A 15,458-nucleotide genomic window follows, 5' to 3' on the forward strand; every position below is an offset into this window, starting at 1 on the left:
GTTGTGAAAAAAATAAAACGAAAAAAACGACATTTGATCCTTGAAAAATAGAAAAATAAAAAAAGAATGTAGGTAATCTGTAGGTATAAAAACCATTAACATCCGAAAATTCTCAACCAATAATGAATAAAAAGATTATAAAAACCTTTGTTTTTCCACTCATCGACTGATCATCTCATAGGCCATAACTGATAACTCCCGTCAAACTCAGGCCATCTACCTAGACCAAGCATTTTCGTTGATTTTTCTACATTGGACCGTCATGTTTTAATCATATTAAATTGCTGGCCAGGTTGTTTGAGAAAACGTTGGTCAACTGCGTGTTAGTTGGAACAGTTGCTATTTGTCCCAACTTATTAAATTGCTTGACATCTGAGTTTTGCCTTAAACATTCCCGCGCCAGTACGTTTGTTTTAGTTCAGCTCATTTAATTTATAGCTTAAACCCAGATAATCAATCCACATACGAGAGGGGCAAAAGTTCATATCATGGAGAAGCTTACCATATTGTTCTTATACTTTACTGTTCTAATCTCAATCTTTATAACTTGTGCATCCTTAGACACGATTTCAGCAAATCAAACCATCACAGATGGCAACACCATTGTTTCAGCTGGTCAAAATTTTGAAATGGGGTTCTTCAGCCTTGGCACATCAAGGAAACGATACGTGGGGATATGGTTCAAGAAGATATCAACTCGCACAGTGGTTTGGGTTGCTAACAGAGAGACTCCACTGAGCGATACGTCTGGTTTATTCAAACTTAGACAGGGTGCACTACAAATTCTCAGTGGTAACAACTCTGTAATCTGGTCATCAAATTCAACGGGATCAGACACAGCTAGGGATCTGGTAATGCAGCTTTTGGATACTGGAAATCTTATTCTCAGGGATAAGGAAAATTTAATTTGGCAGAGTTTTGATTATCCTGGAGACACATTTCTCTCAGGGATGAGAATTGGTGTTGACTTGATAACAGGAAAAGACAGACATTTGACTTCATGGAAGAGCAATGACGATCCTTCTGCTGGTCCGTATGTCTTTCGGGTGGATCCAAATGGGTATCCACAATTTTTTGTGAAGCGAGATGTGATTCCGGAGTCAAGGTACGGACCTTGGACTGGTGTTACATTTAATGGCATGCGTAATTTAGGCGAAAATGCAATATTCACACACCAGTTTGTTGTCAGTGAGAACGATATATACTATGAATATGAACTTCTTACGAAAGCTTTTGTTTCCATTCTGCGTTTGACTCCTGACGGAAAAATGGGTAACTGGAATTGGGCAAATCGGACGGAAAATTGGAGTTTCTACTCAGGTGCAAGAATTGATGATGCATGTACACCTTATGCGATCTGTGGTTCATACGGAAGATGTAACATTAACTTTGACAAGAATCATAATTGTAGTTGCCTGGAAGGTTTTGAACCACGGCCCTCCGAAGAACGGAGCCTCGCAGATCAGTCAAGTGGATGTCAACGGATTAACCCATTAGCTTGCGGGAATCCAGATGGTTTTCGTAAAGTTTCAGGTGTAAAATTCCCAGACACAAATCATTCGTGGTACAATCTGAGCATGACGCTAGGTGAATGTGAAACAGCTTGCATGAGGAATTGCTCTTGTACGGCGTATGCTAATTTAGATATTAGACGAGGTGGAAGTGGATGCTTGCTATGGTTCGATGATCTAATGGATATTCGGGAGTCTGATGAAACTCAAGAGCTTTACATAAGAATAGCTGCCTCCGATATATCAAGTAAGACTTCACTTCTACCCTAGTAAAATTTAAATCCTAAATTCGTCCCTACAATTGCAAAACGACATACAATTATTTGTGTTAATTTTAATTTAGTTTAAATATAAGATGAAAATTAGGTTTTATTTTTGACATTTACAAAAATGCTCAGATCATGTTTATTTGTATAGAATAATATCCTGACTATATATCAATTGCTATAAACATTTGAATTAAAGGTCCCACAACCTCGGAATATGGCTCCAGAAAGAACAAACAAACGAGCGTTGTAATTGTGTTATCTACACTTGGTTTGGTAGTTGTCTGTGTTATTTTCGCGCTGTACGTAGCATGGAGAAAGAGAAAAAGACCTCGCAAGACTATACTAGGTAGCCAAACAAACTTTTTATGTGGTCTAATGCTAAAATTTACTATACACACTAACATTATCCATAGTTTCATTGCAAGACCATGAAGATAACTATACGAATGAGAGTCTCAATTCGGATAAAGAGATGTTGCCTTTTAGCCTTTCTATGATTGCTAAAGCGACTAACAACTTTTCTCCCAACAATAAGCTTGGTGAAGGTGGATTCGGTCCTGTTTACAAGGTAATACATTATACAACAATATATATCCCTCTTATGCGGAAAAACAGTAAGAATTACACAGATGGCTTACCCTATATTAGTTGAATCTTTAGGGTGTGCTTGAGGATGGACGTGAAATAGCTGTAAAACGACTCTCATCAACTTCAAAACAAGGACTTGATGAATTCAAAAATGAGGTTGGATGTATTAACAAACTGCAGCATCGAAATCTTGTGAAACTTCTCGGATACTGCATTCTAGGGGATGAAAAAATGCTGATATATGAATACATGGCGAACAAAAGCCTGGACTTGTTTATATTTGGTTTGATACTATATTCACATGCCATGTATTCTAAAATCTATTGTAAATCAACTAATTTAATAACTAATATCTGGCAGATGAATCTGGAAGTTTTATGCTTGATTGGCCTCTTTGTTTTGGTATTATCAATGGGATTGCTCGAGGACTTCTTTATCTTCATCAAGATTCACGCCTCCGAATCATCCATAGAGATCTGAAAGCTGCCAATATTTTGTTGGACAATGATATGAACCCCAAGATATCGGACTTTGGCCTTGCTAGATGGCTTAGCGGATACGAGACTGAAGCCAACACGAACAAAGTTGTCGGAACTCAGTAATAATCTAAACTCTCATTTCTTCATTGTATTAGTTTCATTTACATTGTTCATACATTAATGAAATTCCCAAAATACTTTTCAGTGGTTACATCTCTCCAGAATACGCGCTACATGGACTTTTTTCTGTAAAGTCAGATGTGTTTAGCTTTGGAGTTTTGGTGCTGGAAATTGTGAGTGGCAAGAAAAATCGAGGATTCTCGAAACAAGAACATCATGATACTCTTACGGGACATGTAAGTTATATATAAAATCACCAGAGGCCTGAGGCCCTTGGCTATTTTAAACGATTAGCGGCCACAATATAACTTTGCTAATAACTTCCTGTTTTCGACAAAATTTAGGCATGGCGTCTCCACAACGAAGGAAGGTCGATTGAGCTTGTTGGTTCACATTTGCGACACTCATTTGTTGACTTTCAAGTAGTACGGGTAGTGCACATAGGTTTGTTATGCGTGCAACATCATGCAGATGATAGGCCTACTATGTCATCAGTAGTTCTCATGCTCGGTAACGAGAATTCTTTGCCTCCACCTAAACAACCAGCATTTTTCACCAAAGATAAATTGCTAGAATTCACTCCTAGTTCATCGTTGCCAACATTGGATTCAGTCGGTGAATTGACGATAACACATCTAAATGCTCGATAGGAAATTAAGTTCTCTTTTAATATTATGTATTCAACTATGTTCCAATAATGCATCGTATGTGAAGAGAATATATTTGTGAAACAAGAATTTATACTATTATATATAAGCTAGCTATTATGTTAAAACTCATGTAATATACAGTTAGCAAATTAAATAACATAAAATTTATTATAAACATATTCTGTTAAATGAAACAATATAAACGTATTTGTTATTTATTTGTTTCTTATATTAGCCTATTACAACAATTTACTTTAAAAAAAATGTTGCAACTAAATACATTTATAGTTTTTGTTAATAGACGTTTATGACTCCTATAAAAGATCATTGTACTTTTCGGTTTTGCATGTTCATAGCGAATTATAATTTCTTTATACAAGTTTGTAAAATCAATAATCAAATTTATTTATTAAAAGTATATTTTGATTATGATCCATGCATTTTACTAATTTTCATTTATATAAAAAAAAAACAACTGGTCTATGTTTTTAAAAAATATAATATATTTTATATTTTTTTTTGGAACCGGCAAATAATATATGAGAAAAGAGGCCAAATAGCAAGAAACTATAGGCCAAAAGTCCAAAAGTACAAACTGCAGACAAGAAATATTTACATACAATAGGAAGGACTAGAGCACCAATCAATCCAATTATAAGAACAATTAGCTCTCCTATGTTTAATCCATGAAAACACCATGGATTGAATGTTCCCCGCCAGTTGGTTGGGTGATATCCGAATCTTATTAAAGACATAATTGCATCTTGCTCTCCAGATTAGCCATGCAGTACCATAGCAAATGCTAATTAGGTTCCTCCTCTTCTTTAAGCATCTTCCCCATGTAGAGCAGAACCTCACCACGTCACTTATATTCCCAAATTGAGGATGAGGAATGCCAAACCACCTGAACATCTCCTCCCACACCTTTGCTGCCATCGGGCACTTGATCAAAGCATGATCAGTATCTTCTCTTTCCAGATCACAATAGTTGCACATAACTGAGTTGAGGTTGATTCCTCTCTTTTGGAGAGCACACGCAGTTGGGATACCATTTAACACCGCCCTCCAAATGAAACACCGTACCTTAGTCGGAACCTCCGGAATCCAATCGATCTTCCCTCCTTCAATACTCGAGCCCACCGTATCTATCAGTTCCCTTACCACATTGACGTGGTAAACCCCATCCCCAGAGATGCTACATACCCACCTGTCTGGTTGGGAGTTTGGTAGAAATGATTCCACTTTGAGAGCCAACTCAGCAAATTCACATGCTTGAGAGCTAGAGGATGGACTCGATTTCCATTCCCATGTTATTCCCCCGGTGTTTATCCTGTCCCTTATTTTGCACTTTTTAGTTTTCTCTAGCTTGTACAATTCTGGGAACATTGATTTTAAATTTTCGCTGTCCAGCCATTTATCTAACCAGAACAACGTGCAGTCACCTTTACCCACCTGCTTTTTGATTACTTCATCAAAATTGATTCCAGCTTTTGAGAACTCGCTTTTTACCCCTGCTATATTGTTCCAAACACCCGGAATGGACCTTTTTGAGATACAGTCAGCAGCTTTATTCTTGAGATTATGGATACCCATAATAGACTCCCTCCATAGACTTGCACCCTCACTGCGCAACCACCACCACCATTTGCCGATTAGTGCTAGATTCAAAGCTTTAAGTGAACCCATCCCCAGACCGCCGGTTACTCTAGGAGACACCACCTTTTGCCAAGAAACCCAATTGATTTTCCTCTTCCCATCATTATTCATACCCCATAAGAATTTCCTTCTAATCCCTTCCATAATATTTATGACTCCAGAGGGTGCAACAAACAGAGAGAAATAATATGTAGGTAGATTACCAAGTACCGCCTTACATAGAGTGAGACATCCCCCCATTGAAAGTGTTTTTGACTTCCATAAGGATAGTTTGGCCTGGAATCTATCAATCACCGGACCCCAGTTTTTCTTTAACCTCATGTTCCCTCCTACCGGAACACCGAGGTAGTTGAAGGGGAGTTTGGCCGATTCACATCCGAGGGGAGTGGCATATCGTGTAACCTCATGCATGTCTACCCGAACACCAATTACCCGTGATTTGTGGAAATTAACCTTAAGGCCAGAAGTTACGTGAAAGCACCTTAGAATTCTTGCGAGATTCCTTATATTTTCCTTATTCCATTTACCCACGAATAGGGCATCATCCGCATAGAATAAATGAGAAATAAATGTCTCAGAATGTGGGAGGGATATCCCAGTAAAAATGCCTTTCTCACAAGCTGTTTTTATTGCAATATTAAGCCCCTCCATGGCGATAATGAAAAGGAAAGGCGACAGTGGATCGCCCTGTCTAACTCCCCGTTCCATTCTGAACTCCTTTGTGGGTGACCCATTTACTAGCACAGATGCTCTTGCAGATCGTAAACAACCTTGAATCCAACGTCGCCATTTGTCTCCAAATCCCAGTTGCATTTGAATCGAGTCAAGGTATTCCCAGTTGACTGAGTCAAATGATTTGTCAAAGTCCACTTTGAAGAGCAACATTTTCTTTTTTGCTTTCTTACTCCATGAGCAAAGTTCATTTACAATCAGCGGACCATCCAGGATATTCCTTCCTTCAACAAAAGCAGTTTGCACCTCTCCAATACACTTGCCAATAACCTTTTTTAGTCTGTGAGCCAAGGTTTTTGCAATTATCTTGTATAAACAGCCAATAAGACTTATCGGTCTATAATCTCCAAGCGTGATCGGGTCCTTGATCTTTGGTATTAACGTAATGAAAGAAGAGTTGCATCCTCTTCCAAGTCTCCCATAGTTTTCGAAGTATTTAACAGCATTTGTTACGTCATCCTGCATCTCCGCCCAGTACTTTTTAATGAATTGGAAAGAAAAACCATCAGGGCCCGGCGCCTTTTCGTTCCCGCATGCCCATACAGCACGTCTGATTTCTTCCCTGGTGAATGGAGCTTCCAGCTGGGCTTTGTCAATTGCATCCAGCGGGTTGAATTTATTGCTGAGAAGCTTTGGTCTCGACGGCCATTTCTCCAGGAACTTTCTTTGGTAAAATGTGAAAGCTTCTTGTTTAATAGTCTCTGCATCTGTGGTCCAAGATCCATTGATCTGCAGCCCCATTATTCTGCTCTTTCTAAGCTTGTTATTCACATATCCATGGAAGAAAGATGTATTCTCATCATCGTCTGTCACCCACTTTATTCTGGATTTTTGTTTCAAATCCAAAGTCGATAATTTCTCCATTTCAATTATTTTCTGTATTCCAGATCGCCGGTCATTCATCTCCAATTCACTAAGTTGTCGCCTCTCCGCCAAACAATCAATATCATGCACTTGCTGTTTGATTCTCTTCAACTCAACTGTCTCCTTGGGGTATTCATTTGCTCTCCATTTTTTAAGTTCATTCTTCAAGAATTTGAGCTTGGCCACCAAATAGTAATCCGAGGTACCATACGCCTTAAAATTGAGCCAGGCACTGACAAAAACATTATCAAAGCCTTCCTTCTTCATCCATGAGTTGAAAAATCGGAATGGGGGTTTTCCAAAGTCGGGTGCAGCAGTTTTTAATACAATAGGGCTGTGATCAGATACCTCCCTTGGGAGTGCAGTAACAAATACTGAGGGGAAGACGTTTAGAAAATTATTACAAACCAGGAAGCGGTCAAGTTTACTTAATTTGATATCAGTTCGGCAACAGAAGGTATAACGCAAACCACCCATTCGAATATCATTGAGGCCTGCTTCCCTGATGAAACTATTGAAATGAAAAGCAGACTGAGGGCAAAAATGTGAATTGTAGCGTTCGTCCGTACGCCTAATAGTATTGAAATCACCAAACACCACCCAAGTACCTCCTTTATTCCTTTTTATTTCTAATAATTCTTCCCAAAGCTTTCTTTTCTCTGTGATAGAATGTGGCCCATATACATTCACTAAGATAGTGTCCCCTTGAATTCCTTCCCATCTCCCAATTGTTGCCAGTAGATATCTTGATTTTATGATCTCGGAGACTTTGAAGATCCTGCTGTCCCAAATACTTACTAGACCACCAGACCTACCGTGGGATTGAATTGCCGAGTAGCTAAAGTCTATTGAGCCCCAACATCCTGCGACATCTATATCATTCACATTCACCGGTTGTGTCTCCTGTATCCCCACAAAGGAGGCACGATGCTGCGTCTTTAATCTCCTCACCCATTCGACCTTGTAGTCTTCGCCTATTCCACGCACATTAATGCTGATACAATTCATTGTGGTGCTGCAGCCTCGCCAATTTTATATGACACTGTTTTTTTACGTTTTAGTAAATAAAGTGACTTTAATGAGAAAAAAAGAACTTTGATTATATTCATTAGCGTACTTATAATGTTTTATAATAGACAAAGTGCAAAAATGGTGTATATATATATATATATATATATATATATATATATATATATATATATATATATATATAAGGGAAAAGACTAAAATGCCCTTCTGATACAATTTTTATATTTTTTCTATATTATTTAATGATTTATTAATAAATAAATATGGGTCATACCTCTCTCTCTCTCTCTCTCTCTCTCTCTCCACACACACACACAAACCCTAAACTTTTGACAAGTTTATTAACAGAAATAGAGATCCAAGGAGTTTGATCTTGGAAGAAATCTCCCTGCATTTCGATTCATATTTCTCGCGTTGAAGTTTCGTTTTCAAGATATATCTTTTCATCAAATTCAACTTCTTCCTTCGTCTGAATCTGAATTAGTTGGTAGTAATTGAAATTTGAAGTGGCCATAGAGCTACCTAATCGGCGTTGCAAGAGTATGTTTAAATGCTAATTGAGTTTAATTTTCAGTAATTGTATTTAAGCGTAATGGATTGACTTTGTGACAACCCGATATTTCAACTCTTTGTAATGACCAAAATGGGTCAAGTATTGTAACCACTTTTGAGTAATAAAAATTTACTTTCATAATAAAATGTGCAAATAGTTCTATTTTATTTCCTTCTATGTTTAAATGTCTTTGAACCATGATCGTACGTAAAAAGAACGCCCAAATCCGACTTTATATAGCGAAGTTATGATTTTCCCAAGTTCGGCTTAGCAACAGACAGCTAAAAACTCGAATCGGAGATCGAGCGACTTTTGGCCGGAATGACCTAAACGAGAATCGAAGGTCTCGACAATGGTATTCCAGCGGTAAAAAGTCTGGCAAAAACCGACATCAGATAAAGAAGTTATGAATTTTCAAAGAAATTCCTTAAACACGATGAGTTTATAATAAATAATAAAAAAATAATTTCGGAATTTGCCGACGGAGTCTAAACGAAAGTTGTAGAGCGTAGTCTCACCTACGCGTGGATATAAAGACCATCGAAAACGGAGTTCGTATGAAGAAGATATGAATTTTTGAAGTTTATTAAATAAATTATATATTTATTTAATTCAAAATTCAGACCTTATCCGAAGAGGAGTCAGCGTCCTCATCCGGGTACGCGCTGCGTACCCCTGTACGCCCAGCGTACTCGAAGGACTTGGCCTTTGATCGTCCACGTCGCCATATCCGAGGAATCCGACCCGTCCGACCCGTCCGAAGCGCCGACCCGTCCGACCCGCTGTCCCGTCCGACCCGCCGTCCCATCCGACCCGCGTACCCAGGAACCCGTCCCATCCGAAGCCGAGGCAGTCGAGGCTTCGGTCATGCATGATGTACGCGTACGCGCTGCGTACGAGCGTACGCCCCGCGTACCGAGGCAGACCAGCCTTCCTATAAATAGGATGCGAGGACTTCCGAGAAAAGGGCTCATTTCTCTCCTCTCTCTCACAATCTTGCCTCATTTTCCGTGTCCGTTCAAACCCGAAGCTCTAGTCTTTTTGGCTCAAGTCCCGAGGGTCGATTTTACTCCCGAGATTCTCGAGAATCCCGAGGAAAATCCGTTTCCCGAGACGAAACTCTGCCCGGTTTTCCACCTTGCTATCTCCAAAACTTTCAAGTGAGTTTCATACCCCTTAATCAACCTTTTTAATATTCTAAATGCTTTTATATGCTTTCAAGGGGGGGGATTACAAGTAAAACACACGAGTAATATCGTGTGTTACATAAAGAAACTCATTTAAATGCTGTTATAGATTCAAATCACATGCGATTTATAAACCTTTAAGGAACTTTTATATATATATATATATATATATATATATATATATATATATATATATATATATATATATATATAACATATGTTAAAATAGCATTCTATCTTTTGAAATATAAATTTGTTGTGATGCATGTATAAACTAAACTTTTCTTAGATTATTCTTGTCTATCTTAGACTCTACACCAAAAATCTATGCTTTCACAAACAAGTGATTCTTTTTCTAAGTATTTCTAAACAAACAAGACACACTTTTAGAAAACTATAATAGGTATAGTTTTACGAAAAAATTTCTAACTCTTATGTACTAGAAACATGAATTTCAAGTAGTTTACTTTCGTATACAAGAACAAACGTAACATTTTAACAAGTAGATCTGTTTTTATACCACGGTTTTGTGAGACACTAACTTCATGTACGTTCGAGTACACATTTCAAGTCCTGTATTATATACCAGAATCCCTTGGAGGGGGAGCGTGGTGTTTGTGTATAGATCTATACGGGCTTGACAACCCGCGCCCTGACTGTTAGCTGCAGTCCACCGTTTGGGGTGACAAACGTCATAACATTTCAACGCCTGAAGAACGTTGTGTATAGGCATTCCGAGTCAATAGTATGGTTATAAAACTCACAAGGGGTATTAAAATGCATTGATTTACAAGGTTTTCAAACTCATTGGTTATTTTACATGTACATACATTTTGGAAACAAACATTGGTATTGTGTGAAGGCTACTTTTATACTAGTAGAAAATATAGGATTTTCTAAACACAAACAAACAAAGATAAAACATTTCATTTCATTCAAACATTGTCACTTAAATACTTATGAAATTCACCAGCTTAAATGCTGATCTACTCTTTCAAAATTACTTGTATGTCCCAGGAAATCAGTAATTTCAGGTATTCATTACGATTTTGATGAAGGGATGCTGCGGCGCCAGTTTAATCTCGTATTTTTGACATCATATTGTAATTGAGTGTTGAACATGTAACTCTTGACAAATGTAAACTTTCAATTATATATATGATGGTTGTATTGCTTTCTTTACTATGTATTCATTTGTTACGTTACCACATGAAGTCATCCGCCCCCGAACGTTTCCGCCGTTCAGGTTTGGGGGTGTGACAGATTGGTATCAGAGCAATGTTTATAGTGAACTAAGTATATCGAACCACATAAGATATACAAACTATAAATGCTTAAGGGACTAATACTCTCTGACAAAACAAATTTCCTTTTTACGCTTAAGCAGCTTTGCGTTCAACTTAAATTGATAGTTCATTTAGGTACAATTACATGCATACCACAAACTATTTTCATGTTATACAACTATACAAGTATTTAGACAAGTTGACACTACGATTGAGACTCGATATATATAATCAGATTTTGGACAAATATAGCGTGATCAACTATATTTGCCCGAGATTGGACCAACGTATATCGAGGAATGATCGTAGTAAGCAACAAGTCAAAACTTACCAAACCATTACAAGAATCAAACACAAGAATTAAAATACTATAGGAGTATTTGCGATCTAAACTAGTTTAACTTACATGTTTTGCATGTTCCGACTTTATTCAATTCTTATAACCCTATTTCTCGTACAGTCAAATGGCTGGATTTCACCACCCTGGCGACCCCTACTTTCCCAACCAAGGCAACGGAGGATGGATCGAAGATGATCCCGAAGAGGACGAGGAACCCATAGAAGTGGGTGATGACTCCAGTACCGACTCAGAGCCGGAAGTTATCGATCCACCACCCATTCAACCTCCCGTCTTCGTAAGGAACTTTCAAGGACCGACTCCCGTCTGGGGAAGTCACCTCCACCATTGGAGCCAACAGCAAAACCTACGCCCTCCCTACGGCATGTGCCGGGACTTCTATGATGTCCGCGGCGGAGGTTCGGCTGATCGAGCACTCCCGGTAATGGTGGGTAAGTTAGCCAATCAGTCCTATCAATCTGGAGTTCAAGCTAGCCGACTCCGGGATATCAATGTGGAAGTGCAGGTTCACACTTCTGACCTCCGTAGACTGGACAAGATGCAAGACAATGCTCAACTCCAAACCGAAACATTTCAAGCACAAATGATTGCAGCCCTCGCCGAACTGAGGGAACAACAAGCCGCTTTCGATAGGCGTCTAATGGAGTCAAAGCAATCAGATGCGGAGTCAAGCTCCAAGCGCAACCTTCGACGCAAGTAGTGCTTGTCCAGGACTCAAATTTTGTTATAGCTTAGGACCTCGGCTAAAAGTCTTTAAATTACTCGAACTTTGTAATCGGAGACCCTTGTAGGGGCCAAATTTTCATGATCGTTGTAACAACTTTTATATTAATATAAGTGGAACTATTACTACTATGTTAAGTATTTCGTTCGAACCTTGAATGGTCTTTGTGAACCCAAATACTTGTTTCATACCTTCAGTCTTACAAATAACTTTCATTCTTCTATTTTAAGACTCATACTATCATCTGTTGTTGAACTATAGCGATTTAGTACATGAGACACATACATTTTCTATTCTATGAAATTCTTATCCTTGTCTTTTCAACCTATAGTTGAAGGATGCCTCCGCGTAGGAATCCAAGGCGAAACAACGGTGAGGAAGCACCTGTACCACCACCACCTCCACCACCCCAATTTGATGCTGTTATGTTTCAAGCAGCAGTCACCGCAGCGGTAGCAGCTGCCATGTCACAGATCAATAACTCGAGTACTAATGGCTCGGGATCTGGCACACACCTATCCAACCATGGCGAGAGTTATGGACCACCTCGAGAATGCACCTATAAGGACTTCACTAATGCCAAGCCCCGAATGTTTTATGGTACTGGTGGTGTGATGGCCCTGAGGCAGTGGATTGAAAGGACGGAGGCAGTCATTGAAATCTGCTCCTGTCCCGAGCACAGCAAGGTCAAATTTGCAACTTTCACCCTTCTCGATAAAGCTTTACCTTGGTGGAATGGCCACGTTAAAGTACTTACCCTAATCGTGGCAAATTCCATAAGCTGGGAGGGCTTGAAGGCCATGATGATGAGAGAATACTGCCCACGGGGAGAGATTCAAAAGCTTGAACACGAACTATGGACTCTCGGAATGGTTGGTACCGACATCGCTACTTATACCAACAGATTCTGTGAACTGGCAATCCTTTGTCCAGATATGATTGCTCCCGAGAGCAAGAAAATAGAAAGGTACATCTGGGGACTGACGCCCCAAATGCGGTCAAGCGTGTTAGCTTCTAAACCTGACACCTTTGAAAGTGCTAAGGAACTGGCACAATCTCTGATCGACTACGGAGGTCATCAGAACTCAACCACTTCTGCACCAGCACCACAGAAAGGAAACAACAACAACAACAACAACAACAACAACAACAACAACAACAACAACAACAATGGCAGGAAGAGAGCGTGGATTAAAGGGAAGGGTGGGTCTTCCCAAGAATCCGCAAAGAAACAACCGGTTTCAGTGAATGCTGCCACTGTACCTGCTACAGCCCCTACAAATACCTACCCAACAAAGCCTTATATAGGTAACCTCCCAAAGTGCACCAAATGCAATTACCACCACCATGGACCTTGCCGAGAAATGCAGTGTGCCAACTGCAACAGGAAAGGACACACAGCCCGTTTCTGCAAGGAACTCGCAAAGCCAATCACTCAAGTTCCCGGTGCGGGTGTAGGGCAGGCTTGCTACGGTTGTGGCGAGGTGGGCCACTACAAGAGGAACTGTCCTAAGGCAGCAGGCACCGGAGGTGTGGGACGAGTTTTGGCAATAGGCCACGATGAAGCTGTAGCTGACCCAACTATAGTTGCTGGTACGTTCCTTCTCGATAATTCATACGCATGCATATTATTCGATAGTGGAGCGGAGAGAAGCTTCGTGAGTCAAAACTTTATTCATTTACTTAAACCTAAACCTAGCAAGTTAGAAAAATCATTCACTGTAGAAATGGCCAATGGAAAAACCGAAAAAACAAATTGCATATACATGGGCTGTACGTTAACATTAGACGACCATTCTTTCCCAATCAATCTCATGCCGGTTCAAATTAAAAGTTTCGACGTCATAGTCGGCATGGATTGGTTGAGTCTTCTTCGCGCCGACATCATGTGCTTTGAGAAAGCAGTCCATCTTAATCTTCCTAACAACGAAACATTAGTTATCTATGGCGACAAATCTAGTACAAACCTTCGCATCATTTCGTGCATCCAAGCTCGAAAGTGCTTGCGGAAGGATTGTCGAGCATTCCTAGCGCACATCGTTGATACAAGTCAAGAACTGAAGGACATCAAGAGCATCTCGGTAGTACGCGACTTTCCCGATATTTTTCCAGAAGAACTACCAGGATTACCACCGCAACGCCAAGTCGAGTTCAGAATCGACTTAGTTCCAGGAGCTACCCCAGTAGCGAAGTCGCCTTACCGTCTCGCACCAGCAGAGATGCAGGAACTTTCCAGTCAACTTAATGAACTCCTTCACAAAGGATTCATAAGACCAAGTTCCTCACCTTGGGGAGCACCGGTCTTGTTTGTAAAGAAGAAAGACGGATCGTTCCGTATGTGCATCGACTACAGAGAACTGAACAAACTTACTGTCAAGAACCGCTATCCTCTACCCCGTATCGACGACCTATTCGATCAACTTCAAGGGGCGAACTACTTCTCCAAAATAGATCTACGATCCGGATATCACCAATTACGAGTTCTAGAGGGGGACATTCCAAAGACAGCTTTTCGAACTCGTTATGGACACTACGAATTCGTGGTGATGCCGTTCGGATTAACCAATGCACCAGCAGTATTTATGGACCTAATGAATAGGGTATGCCGCCCTTACTTGGATCAGTTCGTCATCGTCTTTATCGATGATATACTTATCTACTCTCGAAGTGAGGAAGAGCATAGTCAGCACCTACGAAAAGTCCTAGAAACACTGCGAACGGAGAAACTCTATGCGAAGTTCTCTAAATGCGAATTTTGGATTCGAAGAGTCGAATTTTTAGGTCACGTTGTTAGCGAGAAAGGTATACACGTGGACCCCTCCAAAATTAAGGCCATCGAGAACTGGTCGGCACCAAAGACACCTACAGAAATTCGTCAATTTCTAGGTCTAGCTGGCTACTATCGCAGATTCATAAAGAACTTTTCGAGCATTGCGAAACCTCTTACTACATTAACCCAGAAAGGTGTGGCCTTTGACTGGGAAGCGAAACAAGAGAAGGCATTCCAGACACTAAAGCAGGCCTTGTGCACTGCACCGATACTATCCCTCCCCGAAGGGATAGAAGACTTCGTAGTGTATTGCGATGCTTCAAATCAAGGACTTGGTTGTGTTCTTATGCAGAGAGGGAAGGTTATAGCTTATGCCTCCCGACAGCTTAAGACACACGAAGTGAACTATACGACACATGATCTTGAGTTAGGAGCAGTGGTATTTGCTCTGAAGATCTGGAGACACTACTTATACGGAACAAAGAGTACTATTTTCACCGATCACAAGAGCCTTCAACACATTTTTGATCAAAAGGAACTCAACATGCGACAACGACGATGGGTCGAGTTACTGAATGACTACGAATGCGAAATTCGTTATCATCCTGGCAAGACCAACGTAGTAGCCGACGCCCTCAGTCGAAAGGAATACACTGGTCGGAGGGTCAAATCTCTGACCATG

At 40.0% G+C, this 15,458-nt stretch overlaps 1 protein-coding gene across 2 annotated transcripts; it reads left to right on the plus strand.

Annotated features, from left to right (window-relative positions):
• The first annotated feature begins 386 nt into the window (after positions 1-386).
• Positions 387-3,794, plus strand: LOC145052919 (G-type lectin S-receptor-like serine/threonine-protein kinase At4g27290). Of its 2 annotated transcripts, none has more exons than XM_079000842.1 (7): positions 387-1,758; positions 1,977-2,126; positions 2,206-2,348; positions 2,441-2,651; positions 2,729-2,966; positions 3,053-3,203; positions 3,312-3,794. In XM_079000842.1, the coding sequence occupies exons 1-7, from the start codon at positions 489-491 to the stop codon at positions 3,615-3,617; spliced, it is 2,469 nt and encodes an 822-aa protein (XP_078856968.1). In that variant the 5' UTR covers positions 387-488; the 3' UTR covers positions 3,618-3,794. The 2 variants fall into 2 exon arrangements, with proteins under 2 accessions (XP_078856968.1, XP_078856967.1); XM_079000841.1 differs by having other exon boundaries at positions 388-1,758; positions 2,194-2,348.
• Positions 3,795-15,458: the final 11,664 nt, after the last annotated feature.

Source organism: Lactuca serriola, chromosome 5 (assembly GCF_051521515.1).
Source record: "Lactuca serriola cultivar US96UC23 chromosome 5, Lser_US96UC23_V15, whole genome shotgun sequence".
NCBI lineage: Eukaryota > Viridiplantae > Streptophyta > Magnoliopsida > Asterales > Asteraceae > Lactuca > Lactuca serriola.

Bases quoted from the DNA above. Each gene is read 5' to 3' on its own strand.
- LOC145052919 (XM_079000841.1), top strand. From the start codon at position 489: ATGGAGAAGCTTACCATATTGTTCTTATACTTTACTGTTCTAATCTCA. The intron at 2,652-2,728 runs GTTTGATACTAT...AATATCTGGCAG, and splicing joins CCTGGACTTGTTTATATTTG to ATGAATCTGGAAGTTTTATG. The intron at 2,967-3,052 runs GTAATAATCTAA...AATACTTTTCAG, and splicing joins AACAAAGTTGTCGGAACTCA to TGGTTACATCTCTCCAGAAT.